This window comes from Eufriesea mexicana, unplaced genomic scaffold (assembly GCF_001483705.2).
Source record: "Eufriesea mexicana isolate 0111107269 unplaced genomic scaffold, ASM148370v2 scaffold3528, whole genome shotgun sequence".
Classification (NCBI taxonomy): Eukaryota; Metazoa; Arthropoda; class Insecta; order Hymenoptera; family Apidae; genus Eufriesea; species Eufriesea mexicana.
In genome coordinates, this window is record NW_016911540.1 from 59,833 (window position 1) to 77,260 (window position 17,428).

The following is a 17,428-nucleotide window of genomic DNA, read 5'->3' on the forward strand; positions in this document are numbered from 1 at the left end:
TATTAAAACTATCAAAATACTTTTTCTAATTTTTGTAATATTTGTTTGAAAATTTATAACCAAAAATTATTTATCATTGCAGTACTCCAATTAAGAATAGTATATAGACTAGTACTCAGTCGATATGGTGGTTGACTGATCCATAGTAATTTTTTCTACGCCGTGCGTAATACCATATGGCCTTAAGTGATAAATTAAATATTCAAGAACATACATCATATTAGGTAATACATAATGAAACGAAATCGCGCTATCAGAACAACAATTAAGACCATCTTTGGTATCATAATAAATATACTTCCAGTACCAGAAATTTTTATCTACATGATTAGGAATTAAATGATGTTCTGGTACAAAAGGAAAAAATCTTCCACGGCCATGTGGATCTCGAGTGTCCATAGCTTTGACATTTACTTTTTCTAGGCACTTTCCCATTTCCACATCTTCTGCACCTCCATTATCTGAACGACACTTTGTTCTATCAGGTAAAGCTTCTTCCACAAATTTTCGTAAAGCCTCCTTGCTAAGTACATATCCTGCACCACCACTCATATATCCTTGTTTTACGAACGGTTTAAATCTACAGCCAAAATATAATGGCGAATTTGAGTCATAAGACGACAACATATATCGTAAATTCTCTACCACCACATACCTAAAACAGTTTAGCAAATTAATTCCAAAATCAAATGATTGAAGTTATAAAACACAAGCACAATTATATTAAAACATAATTAAAATTTCAAAATAGAGAATCCTAAATATTTAAGAAATCTACATTAAGTATATCATTAAATTCTAAATTCCTTTAAACATTAAAATATTTAAATCATTTCTAGCTTTATAATTTCATATTAATATATTGTATTATACTGTGTGTATGTATTATACATTATATTGTATTATACCTAACATTCTTCTATTTGCATACTTTGAATAATTTTTAACTTGTACATATGAAATATATGAAAAATAATTGTAATTTTTAAATATAATACATAAAAATTGCATATTCCCAAAGAATATATTACATAATATTACATGATGTATGTCCCTTTATTATAAGCAAAGAGATATCAAAAATTTAAATAGATATTGAAATTTTTAATAAAAATATTTTACTTTCATTAACACTAAATATAATAATCAAGAAAATAATTTGTTTTTCAAAAATTTGTATTATATAATATTAATCTAGAGATTCAATTCATATATACAAAAATATGTCAATACTTTGCATACAGTAGAAGCTATTTGAAATATAGAAGTTATATGAATCATTTTGTATGTAAATAAATAGAATTATATAAGTTTAAAAATATGACTTTAAAAATCTATGCTATAAGTAAATTTATACATATTTGATAAATAAGGAAAATAATTTTCTTTCACAAATATGAAGTGCAATATAAAAGACATTTAGCATACATATTTAGCTTATTTTTACATAAGAAATCACCTTTTTTATGATTCTATCATAATTTTCATCAGGTTTTACATAAATCATTTAAATTTTTAATTAGGATAGAATACTTACGTATCATCATCAGCCTTCATAAACCAATCAACTTCATCTTTGTACTTTTCATAAGCATATTTAAAAGCTTCTTTGGTTTTTGCCCACAAGTTATCTCTCCCTTCTTTTACTGGCAAAACAACTGTAGGTAAATTAGCATCTACAAAAATGTTTGACAATATAATTTAAGAAATGATTCTCTTCAATTGTTATTTATAATTACACTATTAAACTAGAATTCACCTTCTGCAGAGCTCATAAATAAAAGAATATTACAACGTTTTCCCCATGTTGCTTTTACATGTTGTGCTTTGCTCTTGTGATTTGCAGGACCAGTCATAATCCAACAGAGAACACGTACTTTTTTTGCAAGTTCTTGTGCAACTTTATCTTCATCTTTATGAAAATCTTCATCTCTACTATGAAATTTTACTTCTACTTCAGGTCCGACCTAGTGTATTTATTAGTAAGATTTAAAACTGATTAAAAGAAATATAAATCATATAAAAAGTAATTACCTCTGATTCGAATTCCGAATAATGATGTGGATCTCTTGAAAGCATAAAACCACTAGAAAACCAATTAAATATATATGGCACATTTCTTGTAGATGTTATTAAAAAGCACGCTGAGATAAATCCAAAAACAATGCCAGTAATGAGAGTTAATATAAAATGCTTACCACTTCTAACACCTATATAAAAAGTGAAATTTATACAACAGAAGACATTAAAGTTAATTTTCTTACATAATTTAATAATGAAATTAAATTATATTTTAAAATCACTTTACCATTAATGGTTGGAAACCTTTGCCGAACCATGATATATGACAAAAGTAAGCAAATTTAATTTACTTAAAGGACAAGTATTGAAATCAACATAATTTTATTTCCATTTGTGAGCACTGACATACACACACACTACACATTCAGTTACTGCAATATAAAGTATATGTCTTTTTAGCTTATACAATATCTTACAAACTTAAATATAATATCTACCAAGTAAGTAAATAATTACAAGAAAATAAGTATCTTATCAATAATTATGACCAATACATCTAGATACTCCTATAGATATAAACGTAAATGCAAAATTACACTATCCATTTTTAAAATATAATATGTATCAAGTAAAGATATTCATTAATGTGGTGATATAGATACTTATCAGTATATTAGTATTTTATCATTATTCATGATCAATATACTCAGGTGTTTATGTAAAAATATTCATTAATATGATGATATAGATACTTATCAGTATATTGTTATCTTATCATTATTTATGATCAATATACCTAGGTGTTTCTATAGGTATAAACGTAAATGCGAAATTACACTAACCATTTTTAAAGTAGAATATTTATTAGGTAAAGATTCATTTATATGAAGTTTCTTATATTAATCCATAAGACACAGATAAACGTGCAAACATAAATTTTCTTAATTGGCTAGACACTCACTATCACTAACTTGAAATACGTAGACACACGTGATAAAGGAAACGAAAAACATTATTGAAAAGTATTGAAGTGAGACACTCTTGCCTGTGGGCAGTTCCGGCTGTCTTCTTCTGACTTCTTACTACTTCCTATAACACATATTATCGTTCATTCGAGTTCCTCATAAATACTTCATTACTCACAACAATAGCTTGAGTTCGACATTGTCATGGATATATTACTACACTGATAAATTGCCTTCACTTACGTTCCACCTCCGTACTTCGTTTAAAAGAATAAAAAAAAGTTATGATTTATAAAACAAATTATATTTATTCATTAGTATATGCATTATATATGATTGTAGAAATTTGTGTAGAATGGTTGTTACAAACTTTTTTTTGCAATAATTATATATAATAATAGGGGTGAATCCATCTTTTGGGGGGGGGGGGGGGTGTAAAAATATATGAAGTAATCAGTAGTTCCTTGATCATATTTGTTGATTCATCTACCAATTCCTACAACTGCCTTGGCAAAGCAAAGATCTGCAATAAATGTAATCTCTTGTAAACGCCTGTCTATCATCCTTTAGTTTCAGTCTTTTACTTTTGCCCTTTGTACTTCTTCCGTAGTTCCTTCCACGACATTTTTAGTTTCTTAAATTATATGTATATATATATAGCGAATTATTAATAGCAGATCAGATTCTTGTACGAACTCACGACGTAAACTTTGAAAAACAAACTTCTTAAGTAGATTTTCAAAAATTGTGCATTTATTTCTACTATTCAGAACCGATCATTTAGTTCAGGATTGGATTAAGTGAAGTTAGATATTTTAGGGTTAAGGTACAGGAGGAGGATCTATGAAAAATAAATTGCTGAATTGTCTATAATAAATTATTTTAAAAAAATTCAAATAATAAAGCAGGAAAGTAATAAAAACGAAAATAATGAAGATAATAAAAATAACAAATGACAAGAAACTATAATAACAAACCAATAAAAAATACACTTCTGAATAAAGATATTTTGAATAATCACATGTTTTCCTTTCTCAAAGTTCTGTAAAAAACTGAATTTGATCATATTTATAAGAATTGATATACGCATAGCCCTGTTACTATGTACTCATCTAATGTACATATATGTATATGTAGATATTTTGTAAATTTTTATAAAAATCACAAGTTGTAATGTCTAAAATGAATTATTTCTTTTCCGTTGTACTTCATAATTTATATTCAATACTCTATACTTCAATTTTACTAACTTTCAGAAGTAGTTTCGTTTATAGTCGTATTTATAATATCACAAAATCTCAAACCTGAAAGCAGTGCTTATTTTATAAATATAAAATTTATTAATAATTTTAACACAGTACTTAATATTAATTTATTTTATTTAAATTTAATATAGAATTTGCTGTTATATTTGCAAATTAGATTAAACAAATTTATTATTGAAATCTACGCATTCTATAATTTATTGAAATTTTGTATTTTTTGGAAAAAAAATGGCAAAGGGACATTACTTTTTCAAGCACTTTCATTTTATATTTCTTATTGATATAAAATACAGCATTTTTTTAAAAACCGGGAAACAATAACTTGATTTATTAAAATAAGTTTCTATAAAGAAAAAATATACAATTATATGTACAAAAATATTGATGATTTTAAAAACTCCAAAACAAATGATTTTCAGAAAAAAATATTTTTTACAATACAATGGCTTTTTAAACCCTTCGAACTACACATAAAATATTTTTTGTACCATGGAGAAGATATGTATTTAAGTGGTCTTGTTAGGTGAAACGCTCTATACAATTATAAATAAGACATAACAATTATATATTTTATTATTTTCAAGCTTTATATTAAATTCAGACTAACTTTTTTCATATAGCTATTGGTACACAACATACATTCGATATGATGTGCATATACAATGCTCGATAGAAAAGTGTCAATATGAGAAAAATTAAATTCTGATTAAAATACATCAACATGACGGCTAACTATTACTTTGCAATTGTTGGGCATACCGATAATCCATTATTTGAAGTTGAATTTAATAATTCTGGGAAAGATGCAAAGGTCCGTACCTTTTTTTAGGTTATATTTAGATAGTGTGTAATGAAATTTTTTGCCTATTGTTACCAGCATTAGTAGTTAATTGTCATTAACATGCTACTAGAAAATTTGTATATATTTTTCATATTTTGTAATTATTAAAAATAGATACCATAATAAATGCAATTAAAAAATATCATTCCACTCACAATATTTGTAATATTTATAAATTGTAGTGTATAATATTTTTATTAGATTTTCTAAACTTAAAGTAAAAGAAAACAAAAATTTTATTTTTAAAAATTATGATACAGAAATAATATTATATAGAAATTTAATAATATACATATATATGTATAATATAGGGATAATGTTATTTATGTCATTATATTTTCAACAGAAAGAAGATTATACACATTTAAACCAATTTATTGCACATGCTGCCTTAGATCTTGTAGATGAACATACTTGGAAAACAACAAATATGCACCTAAAAGTTGTAGATAAATTTAACCAATGGTTTGTAAGTGCTTTTGTTACTGCAACTCATATCAGATTTATTATGGTACATGATAATAAAAATGAAGATGGTATAAAGAATTTTTTTAGTGAAATGTATGAAATGTACATAAAGGTAGGAAACATTGGAATGTTTGATGTTTCATCTAAAGTATTGAATGATTATATTTTCTATTCTTTATAGTATTCTATGAATCCATTTTATAAATTGAACACACCTATTAAGTCTATTGGCTTTGAGAAAAAGGCACAATTATATGGCAGAAAATATTTATCATCATGAATTTATGTTTTGTATTTCAAATATTCAAATAATAAAATGTAATATTATTTATATATATGTATTATTAAATTAAGCATATTCAAGAAAGTTATGTAATAATTTTTTAAATGTTTAAAAAAATATAATAAAGGCAATAAAATATTATGCAAATTTTTAATGTTTATAAATTATTTTCTTATTTAAGAAAGTGCTTGAAATTATACTTGTTAGTATAATCTTTAATATTAGTAAAATAATCTTTTATTATTCAATAACAAAACATTTTGATTATTATTGATAATTTATGATATACTTTAATTTTATTTTGTTTTACTGCATTGATTCTAAAATTATCTTTACAATGTTTCTCTTGTGTCTCATATATAATGTGTATGACAAACATGCACCAATTTTATATCATTTATTATTATTTATAAACATTAATCTAATTATACATATATAGATTATTTATATTTATATTAATTAAGGTGTTTTTAGGTACACAATATTGGGTATAAGTATAAATAAAATATTTCACTATTATATACAGTAGCCTACGAAAATATTCAAATGCCATGTTTCAACAGAATCCTTAACCCAAAAATCCTGATTTTAATGAAAGTTTGTGTACACATAAAGTATAACAAATTATTCATGCAACAACCTTTTTGTTGGCAGAAAATGACATTGAGGGGGTAAAATCAATGACTAAAGTTTTAACAATTTTCTTGATTCTCAAGTGGGATCTCATACGGAGAAATTTTTACTATAGAGTGATAGAGCACCAAAAGTTAAACATTTTGTATTCAAAAAGTTCTTCTTTATCTCCCAACTTTATACGGTTACATTTAAAAAACCACAGATTGGACTGTAACTTCGAACGATTTCGCCTACATGAAATGTTTCGTTCGAATACTTTTGTGAGCCACTGTATGTGACAAAATAGAATATTATCTGAACCAAATATGTTTTACTGTTTGATATAAATATTAACAAATAATAAAATTGGAAATATAAACTTTTTAATATACTCATTTTATTAATTTTGTTAATGTTATATCGAAATATTTCTTCTATAGGAAAAAGAAAAATGCTACATACTAAATTATTATTTTAAAGCCATGTTAATTTTATATATAATATATAATTTAATGTCACATAAAGTATTTATAAAAAAAATTAAATTAAATTTGTTATAAAGTGTTGAGATTTATATATATAAGAATATATGTAAATATATGGTACTGCATAAGTTAATATATATGTAATGTTTAAATATATCTAAAAAGTAAATAATTTTATATTTACTAATGAATTGATTAATGCATTGGTTTTTCATTAATTTTGATAATTTTTAAATATATAGTAAATAATAATATTTTGTATGTTTTTCCTTTATATATAACTGGCAGTTGGTCTTTGTTTCCAAAATATTAACAATATTTTTTTGATATTATCTTATTATTTAACAAAAAAAAATGTTTACATAATAATTTGTTAACTCGTAATCAAATAATATATAATTTAAATATATTCATTTTAACCCTTTGTAGTCCAACCGTATTCGAGATTGAGATTGTATGCGTACAAATTAAATGTTTGAAAAATTTTATACCTTATAAAATAATATTATGAAAAATACTTTGTAATTATTAACATAAATTATTTCAATAATATTTAAATTAATAGTAACATTCATATTAGCAAATATGTTGTTATTAGACTTTCTAAATGTTTGGTACAAATTTTATTACCAAAATATTACTAAATTTTATGGTGAATTTAGTTATCAAATGTATTGCTAATAAAGCTATATTAAAATTTAAACTGACGCTTGAGATTGTAAATTACAAATTGTACGTATAATTTCAGTTGTTTTTTTTATGTTTTCAAATGATTAATTTATTTAAATTTCTATTATACTTAAAAACACCCTATGTATATATTTTATTTGTGATATGAATTCTGTTATAAAAGATATTCAAAGAAATTGAACAGTAAACTTTGAATTTCTGATATTTTAGAAGTATTCCTGATTTTTTGTATTTCAAATACATTGCACGTGTTTTGTATAATTTATTTATATAATATTTATATTATTCGAAAATTAACAGTAAAATACGTAAATATGTAAATATTAAAATTGACTAATGACTAAAATTTCTTGTATTAATTGTTAATATTAAATAAAATATTTCTTATAATACTTTAGGATTAATTATACATTATTAGTCTTTGTATTTCAAAGAATTTATGATTAGACATTATCTATTGTATATTATTTTCAATAATTAAAATTTTTTAAACTTTCACAAAATAAGCTGTATAAAACAATAAAATAAATATATACAATAGAAACTTTCCATTTATGCATATATCATCTTATAAATACTTTTTTAATTTAAAGAACATGTGTTTTGAGATTATATTTACATATATGTATTTCTTTACTTTGTAATAAATAAACATATGTTTACTTTCTAAAATTTTTAATTTTTTTTCTTTTTTAGTGTTACAGGAGTATATTAATTAACTGGAATTTTTGAAAACAATGTTTCTTATATATTCTATATACTCTGTATTTTTTATATTATTTTTGGATAAAACTAATGTAAATGGTTTAGGTAAGTAATATTATACATTGTAAGTCTTTAATTTATTACTGAGTGAAAAATATAAATGAAATATATTTACAGAACCCAATAACATAGTCATCATAATATTAGATCAAAAAGAAGGTTACCATGCAGCACATGCTGAAATGTTAAAAAACAGTATTTTTGAACAAGCAAATGCTCTTGATAAGGTATATATAATTGAATATAATTTAATGCTTTTATTTTGCATAATCCTATTGTTATATTAGAATATATCATGTATAATATACAAGTTTGTACAAAATCAAAAGTATTTCTTTTTAGGAATCTTCTAAAATTATTTTATCTCATGAATTGAATATTAATGGATCTTGGACAATAATACCACTTTTGCATTATTTATCAGATACATATCCAACTTCAAAATGGTTTTTCTTCTGTCTAGAGAATACTGTAATTAGATTGAATAAATTGTTAAATATTCTATCCAAGTTCAAAGAAGATAAAGTATGTTATTCTTCTTTTAAAATGTGTATTTATTTTTACAATAATTATATTGTTGAGAAATGATATAAATTTAGAAAATGTTTATATTAGAATTTATGGATTGGTCATGCATTATATGATCACGAACCAACTATTATACATCATTTTGCAGAGCATAATAAAAAATTTAAATATCCACATATAGCTTCAGGTTTTGCAATAACATCAGCTTTATTAACAAGGTATTCTATATGAATATTTTACTATATAATACAATTTTATTTAAAAATCATATATACTATAAAGATTACATTTTCAGCTTAGTACATAAAATTACTAAAGGTGAGAGACCTAAAGATGATTTCTCAATTGATACATCATATGAATTTGCATCTTTTGTTTCAAAAGTTAATAAAAAGTTACAATTAACACACGTACCTGAAATATGTATCATATCGAATTCTGATTGTGCTACATACCCAAGATTTTTTCATCCATGTGTAAGTTAATATTGCTCCATATCATTTGTATTATTCTGTTTTCTTTATTTTTTAAATTTTGTATTGATATAATTGTAAATTATAATTATAAATTATAATCGAAATAATAATAACTTTAACTACTTTTGAATGAAGGGTTCATCTGTAACTGTTGAAAATGTATATTTTGCTGTTAAAACTTGTGCAAAATTTCATGTTGAGCGGATTTCTGTAATTAAAAGAACATGGGCAAAATATGTAACAAATATTGGTTATTTTAGTGATACTGCTGGTATAATCATGTTTATTATATAATTAATTAAGTAATGATCATTTTTATTAATTATCAGTAGAGTAATATGTTTTTTTTAGTATAGATAAATACCTACCTGATGCTTACATTGTACCAAATACAACACAAGGACATTGTGCAAAAACATACAGTATTTTGGAAAAAGCAGATAAAATATTAAAATTAAAAGATTTACATTGGTTAATAATCAGTGATGATGACACAATTTTTAGGTATGTATTTCTATTTATAATATATAAATGTATGCACTTGAACATTATAATAAATATTAATGTAATGCTTTTTTACTTAATATTAGCGTGGCACGTTTGTTACACTTATTAACATGCTATAATTCAAATAATCCACTTGCTATTGGAGAACGTTATGGTTTCCAATTGTGGGACAATTATGGATATGAATACTTAACGGGTGGAGCTGGTGTTGCTTTATCTGCACCTTTGGTCCATGAAATGATAAAATCGGGTAGATGTAATTGCCCATCATCTACAACTCCAGATGATATGTATCTGTTTGGTATATGTCTAGCACATGTTGGAGTGCAACCTATACATTCACCAATGTTTCACCAAGTATGTTAAATAAAACTATTTGCTATTAATATACAGTCATCTGTAAAATAATTTGGCTGGAAGGATTTTATAATCTCATTGAAAAGTTTAAAAATCGTTTAAAATTAAACTTAAAAGTCGAAAAAGTTTAGTACATTAACAGAATATTTGAAATAATATGTTAAAAAACCCCAAAGACTTTTGATATGTGTCTACAGAAAAATGTTATAAAATATTAGTTATTGAAGTATGCTCATTATCAAATATAATATATATATATAAAATTATATTTGTACACACACATGTGTACACAAGATGTATTTGCCTTTGTACTTTGTTGATTTTACTACAATATTACGAAATCTTTCTACAATTATTATATGTAATGTAGCAAGCAATGTAACACCAATGTTATGCCCAATTTAAATACTATAAGAAAAGATTTGCTTGAAATCACTTTTCTTGTATTATTTATATTCTTTTAAAAAACTGGTGAATTAAAATTTGTCTAGCCAAAGATTTTTGCATATCACTGTATATTGAATTTATTGTAATTTGCCATTTTATTTATTTAATTAATAGCTGTAGATGATACAATAATACAAAAGAAAATAAAAAATTAAGATTATGTCAATATTTTCATAAGTATTTTAAATAATTTCTTATTGATTTATCTAGGTTTACAAAAGTCATTTTAAAAACATGAAATCAAAATATAATTTATATGTTGAAGATGTAATTTTAAAGCATATGTTTATTACAGGCACGTCCTTCAGATTATGCAACTGCATATCTTGCTTCACAAGATCCTATATCATTCCATAAATTTTGGCTGATCGAGCCCCAAATGGTTTATGATGAATGGTTTGCAGAAGCAGACAAATCTTTAATCACAGTTAAAAAACATATGGAATTATAATATTACTATAGTTTATTTATTTTATAAATACTTAATAATAATGGAAATATATAGAAATAAAAATTAAATAACGTCAAAATGTAATATGTATTAAAATTATTAAAATTTGTATTAAAGAAGGAAGCGTTTACTGTGCTTATATGGTGGACTGAAATTTGTGATAAATCTATAAAAATAATATGTAATAGCATAAATGAAGTTGAAATGATATAATTAATTACTGTGATCAAAATTTCTTTTTTAGTAGAGAATTTAAAAATAAGTTGAATATATATTTCTAATTATATAATAACAATACTAATAATGAACGAGTTATTCAATACAATTTATTATGTTATAAGCCTGTTATAATTTTTAAGTTTTTTTTTAAATAACTTTTCATGGAATTAATCCTATTTCTTTCTAAGTTAATCTTTTCATGCAATTAACAATAATAGATACTTAAGTTTTACATGATTGACTAAAAATGCTAGATTTTGAATTCTTTGTGAGTTATTAGTTCATAAAAATTTGAGCTTTTATATTAAAAAAAGAATAAATAAAATACAAGAACTTTTTATCATTTCATGAACATCTATTTATTTATTTTCTCTTAAATTTCTTTTCTAATTATGTTATGAATTTCAGCCTATCTTATAAATGTATTTTTTAAAGATTATATTCCAAATAAATAGAATTACATTTTATATGAATTTTATAATAAAGTTTTATTGTCTAAATGTATAATTTTCATAATAGAAAATATTAAAAATATAATAACAAAGAACATTAATTACACATTATGTACATATCATAATTTTGATCGTACTATTTCTCTCCACCATGATGGTCGTTCAAAGTTTTCTTTGTCCTTAAACATTTCTCTTTTAATATATTTGTATACCTATATGCAAAATAAATTTTAAAAATTATAAATTCAAAAGCAAAAATGAAGGAAATAACGTACCTGACCATCGGCCATTCCCAATGGAGAATTTAGTATAAAATCTGGTGGTGCTAAAACATCGACTAATGCTACCGCTTCTCGAACTAATTCTTTACACAAAATTATAATGCCTTCCCTTAATAATCTATCCATATTACTCTTGGATGATGCATAACCACCAGCATAAAAGTCTCCTAATCTCTTTTCTAAAATAACTGCTCCATAGAGTGAACATAACTTTGTTAATACATTGCGTTCTTCTGATCTCCATAAAGGATTTTGTATATACTCTATAAAGTACTTCATTATCACATGCTACAAGAAAATATTAAATCAATTAATGGAAAGATTATCCCATAATTATGAAAATAAAATATTACCTGTCCATATAATAAAGATAATGTTTGTGCAAAGAATACTTGTGTGTTATTTCTAACTTCAAAATCATCACAACCTTCGCGTTTTAAACTTTGTGTCCGTTCATATGTTCTTTTTAAGTAATAACATATTAACCATGTAAAAGATAAAAGTAAATCTGTAAAAAATAAATATTAAATAAAATCATAAATAATGAATAATGTTTCCATTACTTTCATACTTTCTGGTTTTAATGTTTCATCAATTGTCGAATGAGAAAAATTTTGCATTAAAGTATTATTGGCATCTTTTAGGAAATCTGCTGTTTTTAAAGGAGAATTTATGGGTTTTCCACTGAGTATGTTTGACCACTGATTCAGTAACCAATTGCTAGCTTGCTGAATTAATACATTGTTTTCGCCTTCAAATGTACAAGTTACATCATTTTCAGCTCTTAGGTCGCCCAAACGTGAAACTAACAATTAGAAATAAGAATTAAATAATTTGGAAGCAAAATACAAATTTTTCTATCACATTTAGCTTATGATTAACATACTTTTAAGATAACCATGTCCTCCACAAGACTCTCTGCAATCTTGAATAATATCTCGACTAGTCCACGAACATACTGGCTTTGTTGCAGAAGATAGTGCATGTATTTCCATACCTTCACTATCAATATTATCTTGATTTTTTGCAGTTATAAGTTTCAAATTAAATTCACACATTTGATTTACAAATGCAACAGAAAATATTTTTAAGGCATATGTTGCTGCCAAGTGAGGAAATAATCGCCATTGCTACATGTTTATGTTAAATTTTAATTGTACGACAATTTTATTTGGTAGATTTTCATTCGACTCATTTACCTGTGCTTGATACTCTATAACCGGCCATTCTTCAAATTCCGATGGTCCAAATTGTTTCCTTACCGCACAATATCGTATAGCAATGGTTATTGCAACAGATGCAAAATTTGCGCATATTGATGTAATGGTAATACGTCCTGAAGATAATGCACCCAAGGATGCACCTATGTCAATTTAAATTTGCTATTAAAATTTGTTATAAATGCTGAAATTAGATTGAAACTAATATATAATATCTTTGAATTCTTACCAAATCTTTTGCTTTTGTTTTTCACAGATGCTATATAATTTCCATCTTCAGTAACATCTGCTGTTCTATTTAATAAACATGTTCGAGAAATAAAATAATTGTTGAACATCATAAATCCATTATCCACTCCATTTAATGCAATTTTTTCACCCATGTCACCAACATTGACACTTGGATAAGGTATATGGGTATCTGGATCTCGAATAGGTACGATAAAAGTATGAAGACCATGATTTTGTTGATCGGGTGTAATTAATTGTGCAAATACAATAGCATGTGTTGCAGTTTTTCCTGAAGGTATATAAACTTTTTATTTTATATTACATGAAGTATATTTTTGTTATAATAATTACCTAAACCACCAATCCAACATTTTGCAGCTTCAAAGTCAGGTGTATTCAAGATGAAACTCTTTGATTTCACATCATACGTAGCTGTAGTTCTTATTCCTTTTGCATTTGTTCCATGAGATACTTCCGTCAGTGCAAAACAACATGTATACTAAATATCAAATATTGATTAAAATTAATTTTATTAAGATCGTGGAAACTTGAAAAATATTAAGCATTTGAAACATGTGTCATTAAATACTTACTTGTCCTTCTTGAATTTTTTCTACAGTGTCATAATGGTTTTCAGTACCTAAAGCAAGAATTGTACTCGGTACCATACCATCCATCACACCCATTTTTATCGGTATAGAGGCTTCGTATTGAAACATTATATTAAACCAATGTGTATGTGTTAATGGATTCTGTAGAAAAAAGGTATGTGACTCATATAAGTAAAAGTTAATTGTTTCTTTTTCTATTTGTTATTGTTAATAATATATACTGCAATACTGTTATCCCTTAATGCTCGAACACGAGCATTACAAAGTTTTCGTTGTTCATCTAATGTACGACAGATATGCCTTTGAAACACTGGTGATTTTTTCATAAAATTCCACAAACTTGTCTGAAATGACAAGAACATTTAATGTATTATTTAAAACTTTAAAGTAATATATTATTAAATGTTCTATTGTGATAAAATCTTTTCCTGAGTACCTGAAAATTCACAAAATCCTCTCCTTCTAAGTTGAATTTCAACAATTTCCAGTCAAATGTTGCACATTTTCTATAAGGATCTAAAGGACCCTTTGGTAAATCAGGTATTGTATCCTTCATGTTAACTTCTCAATTAGAACACACCTATGTAGTTAAATAATGATTAACTGTGTGCTTGATAGAGTATTTTGTTTTCTGTTTCTTAACACGTTGATTGCCGCGTCACCCAGATATGAGTAACACGTAAGTTTTCGCAAACGGTATGTAATCTATAAGGGGTTTTACTACTTTTTAATAAGACTAAATACGATATATGTATATAGTATTATTACTAATGCAATATAAATAGATAAGCAACTTTATAATTATTTTATGTAGTAATCTTTAAAATAATCGAACATAATTGCAGTGTTTTAGAATATGAATTGTCTTAAAATTTTTTCTTGCTTCTAAACCGTTCTTCTGATAACAAAGAATGTGTACAATTACATATTGAATTTAACGTGGAAGTTTTTGTAATCATTAAATTATAAGTTTAAAATCTTTTTCAGAAAATTTTGATAATTTTAAAAGATCCCTGCTATTTCAATATTCTATTTTATTATCGATTTATAAATGATATTTGTATTTACGACTGTCAACATATTTAGAAACTAATAATGACAGTACTCTGCAGACGTCAAATTGAAGATATCGGAGGACGAGAGATATTGATTTCTATCAGAAGATTATTCAGATTAGATAAGAGATTGGAAAATTAAGTACAGGTATAATATAACATTTGTACATTATATGCGTATAGAATGTTATTGTATATATCAATGACATAATAATTCACATCTTGGTCCTGTGAATTTTTACGCAATTTTTGTGTAACAGTCAACGAATGTATTTATTATTACACAATATTTGTTATTACTTTCACATTTTTTTTCCTTTATAGCTGTTTTTAGATAATAAATTTCACCTTCATATAAATAAATATAATTTGTACTCACAAAATATAAATAAAAATTGTAAATAATTGCTCGTCGAAAAGTTCAACATATACTGTGCATGTTGACTTACTCGACTGTTAATAAAGGCCCACTTGCGTATGAATAATATACTGGTAATAAAATGTGATTTAATAAATTGCGATCTCATTAATCGTGGATTACTTTGAAAACAATTTGATTACATCAATTAAAGTATAACAAAGACTTTCTTTCACGCAAAACAATAATTATTTGTATATTTATTTCTTATCAATTTGTTAAATTGCACATGAGCATGGATTAAAATTTTTTAAAAAGGCAGTAAAACTATTAGATAAAATGTTAAATACAATATTTGTTATGTGATTATATATTAATATAATTATATTATAACAATTGTTACAATAACGTAACTCCAAAATGTCACGAAATTTTTATATAATTATTGCGTTTCAAATACTTAAATCGTATGCCATTAATGTAGAACTGTTAAAGCGCCATTGTAAAATCTATTAGAAAGTCAATTTTACACATTTCGAGAACGTTTCAAACATATAATTTGAGGCATTTCTATACAAGGACTAAAAGCTTCGTTATAATATCAATTTAGTACTGTCTCTTTTAAAAGTATATATTGTATTCTTTGACAACAAATTAACCGTAAGTTAATCTTTATTAACACAATTGTTACCAATTAAGATGAAAACTTAATACGTTATAATTTTAATGAATAGCTTTGTAAAGAGAGTATCAATTCGTAGATGACTTATAATCCAAGATTTATAGTGCTTTTTTACAAGACGCGTACGACTCTAAATGCAGTTGTATCAATGGGTGTTGCCACTTAATGCTTTAATTTACGATCGCACTGTACCGATTTTACCGACGACGATATATATATATATATGCACGTAGTTTGGCGATCATTTTTGAATCTTAAATTGCAATTGTATCGCATTATAGTACGTATAGATTTTAATTCTCGTACCGTGTTTTCTTTTGTCATTTGTAATATCCAAAATCGTCGAAATCGTTTAAACACTTGCTATTTTCTTAGAGATAGAAAATTATAGTAATGTGATTAAAGAAAATAAAAGCGACTTTGAGATCATCGGAAACGTTTCACTTATAGAAAAAGTCATAAGTTTTTCATTACTTTATATTATAGATCCTCGGATATTATACAACGTATATAATATTTTCCCATATCTCTAAAAGTAACGAAAATATCGAAGATGGCAAAAATTATTGGATCACCTTGCATATTATAATAATTATAATGTATAGAATGCATAAAAATCATATAATGCGTGAAAAATTAAAAAAATTATGTACTAATGTGGTAAGAAATGGCACGAAAATAAGAGTAATATTACACAAAGATTGTCATAAATGCTATTTACTTGTACCTCGTTTCAAGATACCACGTATCATTATAATTATAAACTGTTTACGTAAAAGTATTTCGTTTGTTTCGCACCTTTTTTTTATATTTTGTTTGATTTTTGCATTATCATATTTCGTATATTTTTTTAATATAAGGCATTTAAACAAACGCATTTGATTTGTTTTGCATCGTATTTTGTTTGCTATCCATTTATTTTAAGAAAAATTAAGCTAGAATTTTATCCAATTTCAGATTTGTTATAGGATATACGTCTTAAGCGCATCTATCAAATGGGAAATCGTGTGAAAAGTCTTTTATTCAAAAATAAATATCAGTTTATTCAATTTCCGTCACGACTGAAATAAATTATAAAGACTATACTTGCGTATAAAATATTTTTATAATTTAAATATCCGATGTTACATATCATTGTTTATTTCTACGTATCT

The 17,428-nt window shown here is 24.8% G+C and overlaps 4 protein-coding genes across 6 annotated transcripts; 2 read left to right on the forward strand and 2 right to left on the reverse strand.

The window, feature by feature from the left end:
- Window positions 1-85: 85 nt before the first annotated feature.
- Window positions 86-3,274, reverse strand: C1GalTA (Glycoprotein-N-acetylgalactosamine 3-beta-galactosyltransferase 1). Of its 3 annotated transcripts, none has more exons than XM_017904955.1 (6): window positions 2,984-3,274; window positions 2,309-2,453; window positions 2,035-2,210; window positions 1,760-1,967; window positions 1,538-1,676; window positions 86-655 (listed from the first exon to the last, which is right to left on the reverse strand). In XM_017904955.1, the coding sequence occupies exons 2-6, from the start codon at window positions 2,337-2,339 to the stop codon at window positions 109-111; spliced, it is 1,101 nt and encodes a 366-aa protein (XP_017760444.1). In that variant the 5' UTR covers window positions 2,340-2,453; window positions 2,984-3,274; the 3' UTR covers window positions 86-108. The 3 variants fall into 3 exon arrangements, with proteins under 3 accessions (XP_017760444.1, XP_017760445.1, XP_017760446.1); XM_017904956.1 differs by lacking the exon at window positions 2,984-3,274 and having other exon boundaries at window positions 2,035-2,086; window positions 2,199-2,210; window positions 2,309-2,368; XM_017904957.1 differs by lacking the exon at window positions 2,309-2,453 and having other exon boundaries at window positions 2,035-2,086.
- A 1,618-nt stretch (window positions 3,275-4,892) lies between these two features.
- Trs20 (trafficking protein particle complex subunit 2) lies at window positions 4,893-5,841 on the forward strand. The gene is made up of 3 exons (XM_017904971.1): window positions 4,893-5,063; window positions 5,440-5,673; window positions 5,743-5,841. The coding sequence occupies exons 1-3, from the start codon at window positions 4,974-4,976 to the stop codon at window positions 5,839-5,841; spliced, it is 423 nt and encodes a 140-aa protein (XP_017760460.1). The 5' UTR covers window positions 4,893-4,973.
- Window positions 5,842-8,371: 2,530 nt separating this feature from the next.
- On the forward strand, window positions 8,372-11,165 carry LOC108550985 (beta-1,3-glucosyltransferase). The gene is made up of 9 exons (XM_017904970.1): window positions 8,372-8,444; window positions 8,517-8,626; window positions 8,742-8,924; window positions 9,015-9,145; window positions 9,223-9,403; window positions 9,539-9,674; window positions 9,760-9,907; window positions 9,994-10,267; window positions 11,010-11,165. Exons 1-9 carry the CDS (start codon window positions 8,372-8,374, stop codon window positions 11,163-11,165), a joined length of 1,392 nt encoding a protein of 463 aa, XP_017760459.1.
- Window positions 11,166-11,955: 790 nt separating this feature from the next.
- On the reverse strand, window positions 11,956-14,800 carry LOC108550980 (Acyl-CoA oxidase 3). The gene is made up of 11 exons (XM_017904964.1): window positions 14,616-14,800; window positions 14,401-14,523; window positions 14,162-14,320; window positions 13,920-14,067; window positions 13,567-13,857; window positions 13,317-13,480; window positions 13,004-13,247; window positions 12,689-12,922; window positions 12,471-12,625; window positions 12,112-12,405; window positions 11,956-12,048 (listed from the first exon to the last, which is right to left on the reverse strand). Exons 1-11 carry the CDS (start codon window positions 14,733-14,735, stop codon window positions 11,956-11,958), a joined length of 2,025 nt encoding a protein of 674 aa, XP_017760453.1. The 5' UTR covers window positions 14,736-14,800.
- Window positions 14,801-17,428: the final 2,628 nt, after the last annotated feature.

Bases quoted from the DNA above. Each gene is read 5' to 3' on its own strand.
- LOC108550985 (XM_017904970.1), top strand. From the start codon at position 8,372: ATGTTTCTTATATATTCTATATACTCTGTATTTTTTATATTATTTTTG. The intron at 8,445-8,516 runs GTAAGTAATATT...ATATATTTACAG, and splicing joins AACTAATGTAAATGGTTTAG to AACCCAATAACATAGTCATC. The intron at 8,925-9,014 runs GTATGTTATTCT...TGTTTATATTAG, and splicing joins CCAAGTTCAAAGAAGATAAA to AATTTATGGATTGGTCATGC.
- C1GalTA (XM_017904955.1), bottom strand. From the start codon at position 2,339: ATGGTTCGGCAAAGGTTTCCAACCATTAATG. The intron at 1,677-1,759 runs GTGAATTCTAGT...ACATTTTTGTAG, and splicing joins ATTTATGAGCTCTGCAGAAG to ATGCTAATTTACCTACAGTT. The intron at 656-1,537 runs GTAAGTATTCTA...AAACTGTTTTAG, and splicing joins ATGAAGGCTGATGATGATAC to GTATGTGGTGGTAGAGAATT.
- LOC108550980 (XM_017904964.1), bottom strand. From the start codon at position 14,735: ATGAAGGATACAATACCTGATTTACCAAAGGGTCCTTTAGATCCTTAT. The intron at 13,481-13,566 runs GTAAGAATTCAA...AAATTGACATAG, and splicing joins AAACAAAAGCAAAAGATTTG to GTGCATCCTTGGGTGCATTA. The intron at 12,626-12,688 runs GTATGAAAGTAA...TATTTTTTACAG, and splicing joins TGAAACATTAAAACCAGAAA to ATTTACTTTTATCTTTTACA.
- Trs20 (XM_017904971.1), top strand. From the start codon at position 4,974: ATGACGGCTAACTATTACTTTGCAATTGTTGGGCATACCGATAATCCA. The intron at 5,064-5,439 runs GTCCGTACCTTT...TATTTTCAACAG, and splicing joins ATTCTGGGAAAGATGCAAAG to AAAGAAGATTATACACATTT. The intron at 5,674-5,742 runs GTAGGAAACATT...TATTCTTTATAG, and splicing joins TGTATGAAATGTACATAAAG to TATTCTATGAATCCATTTTA.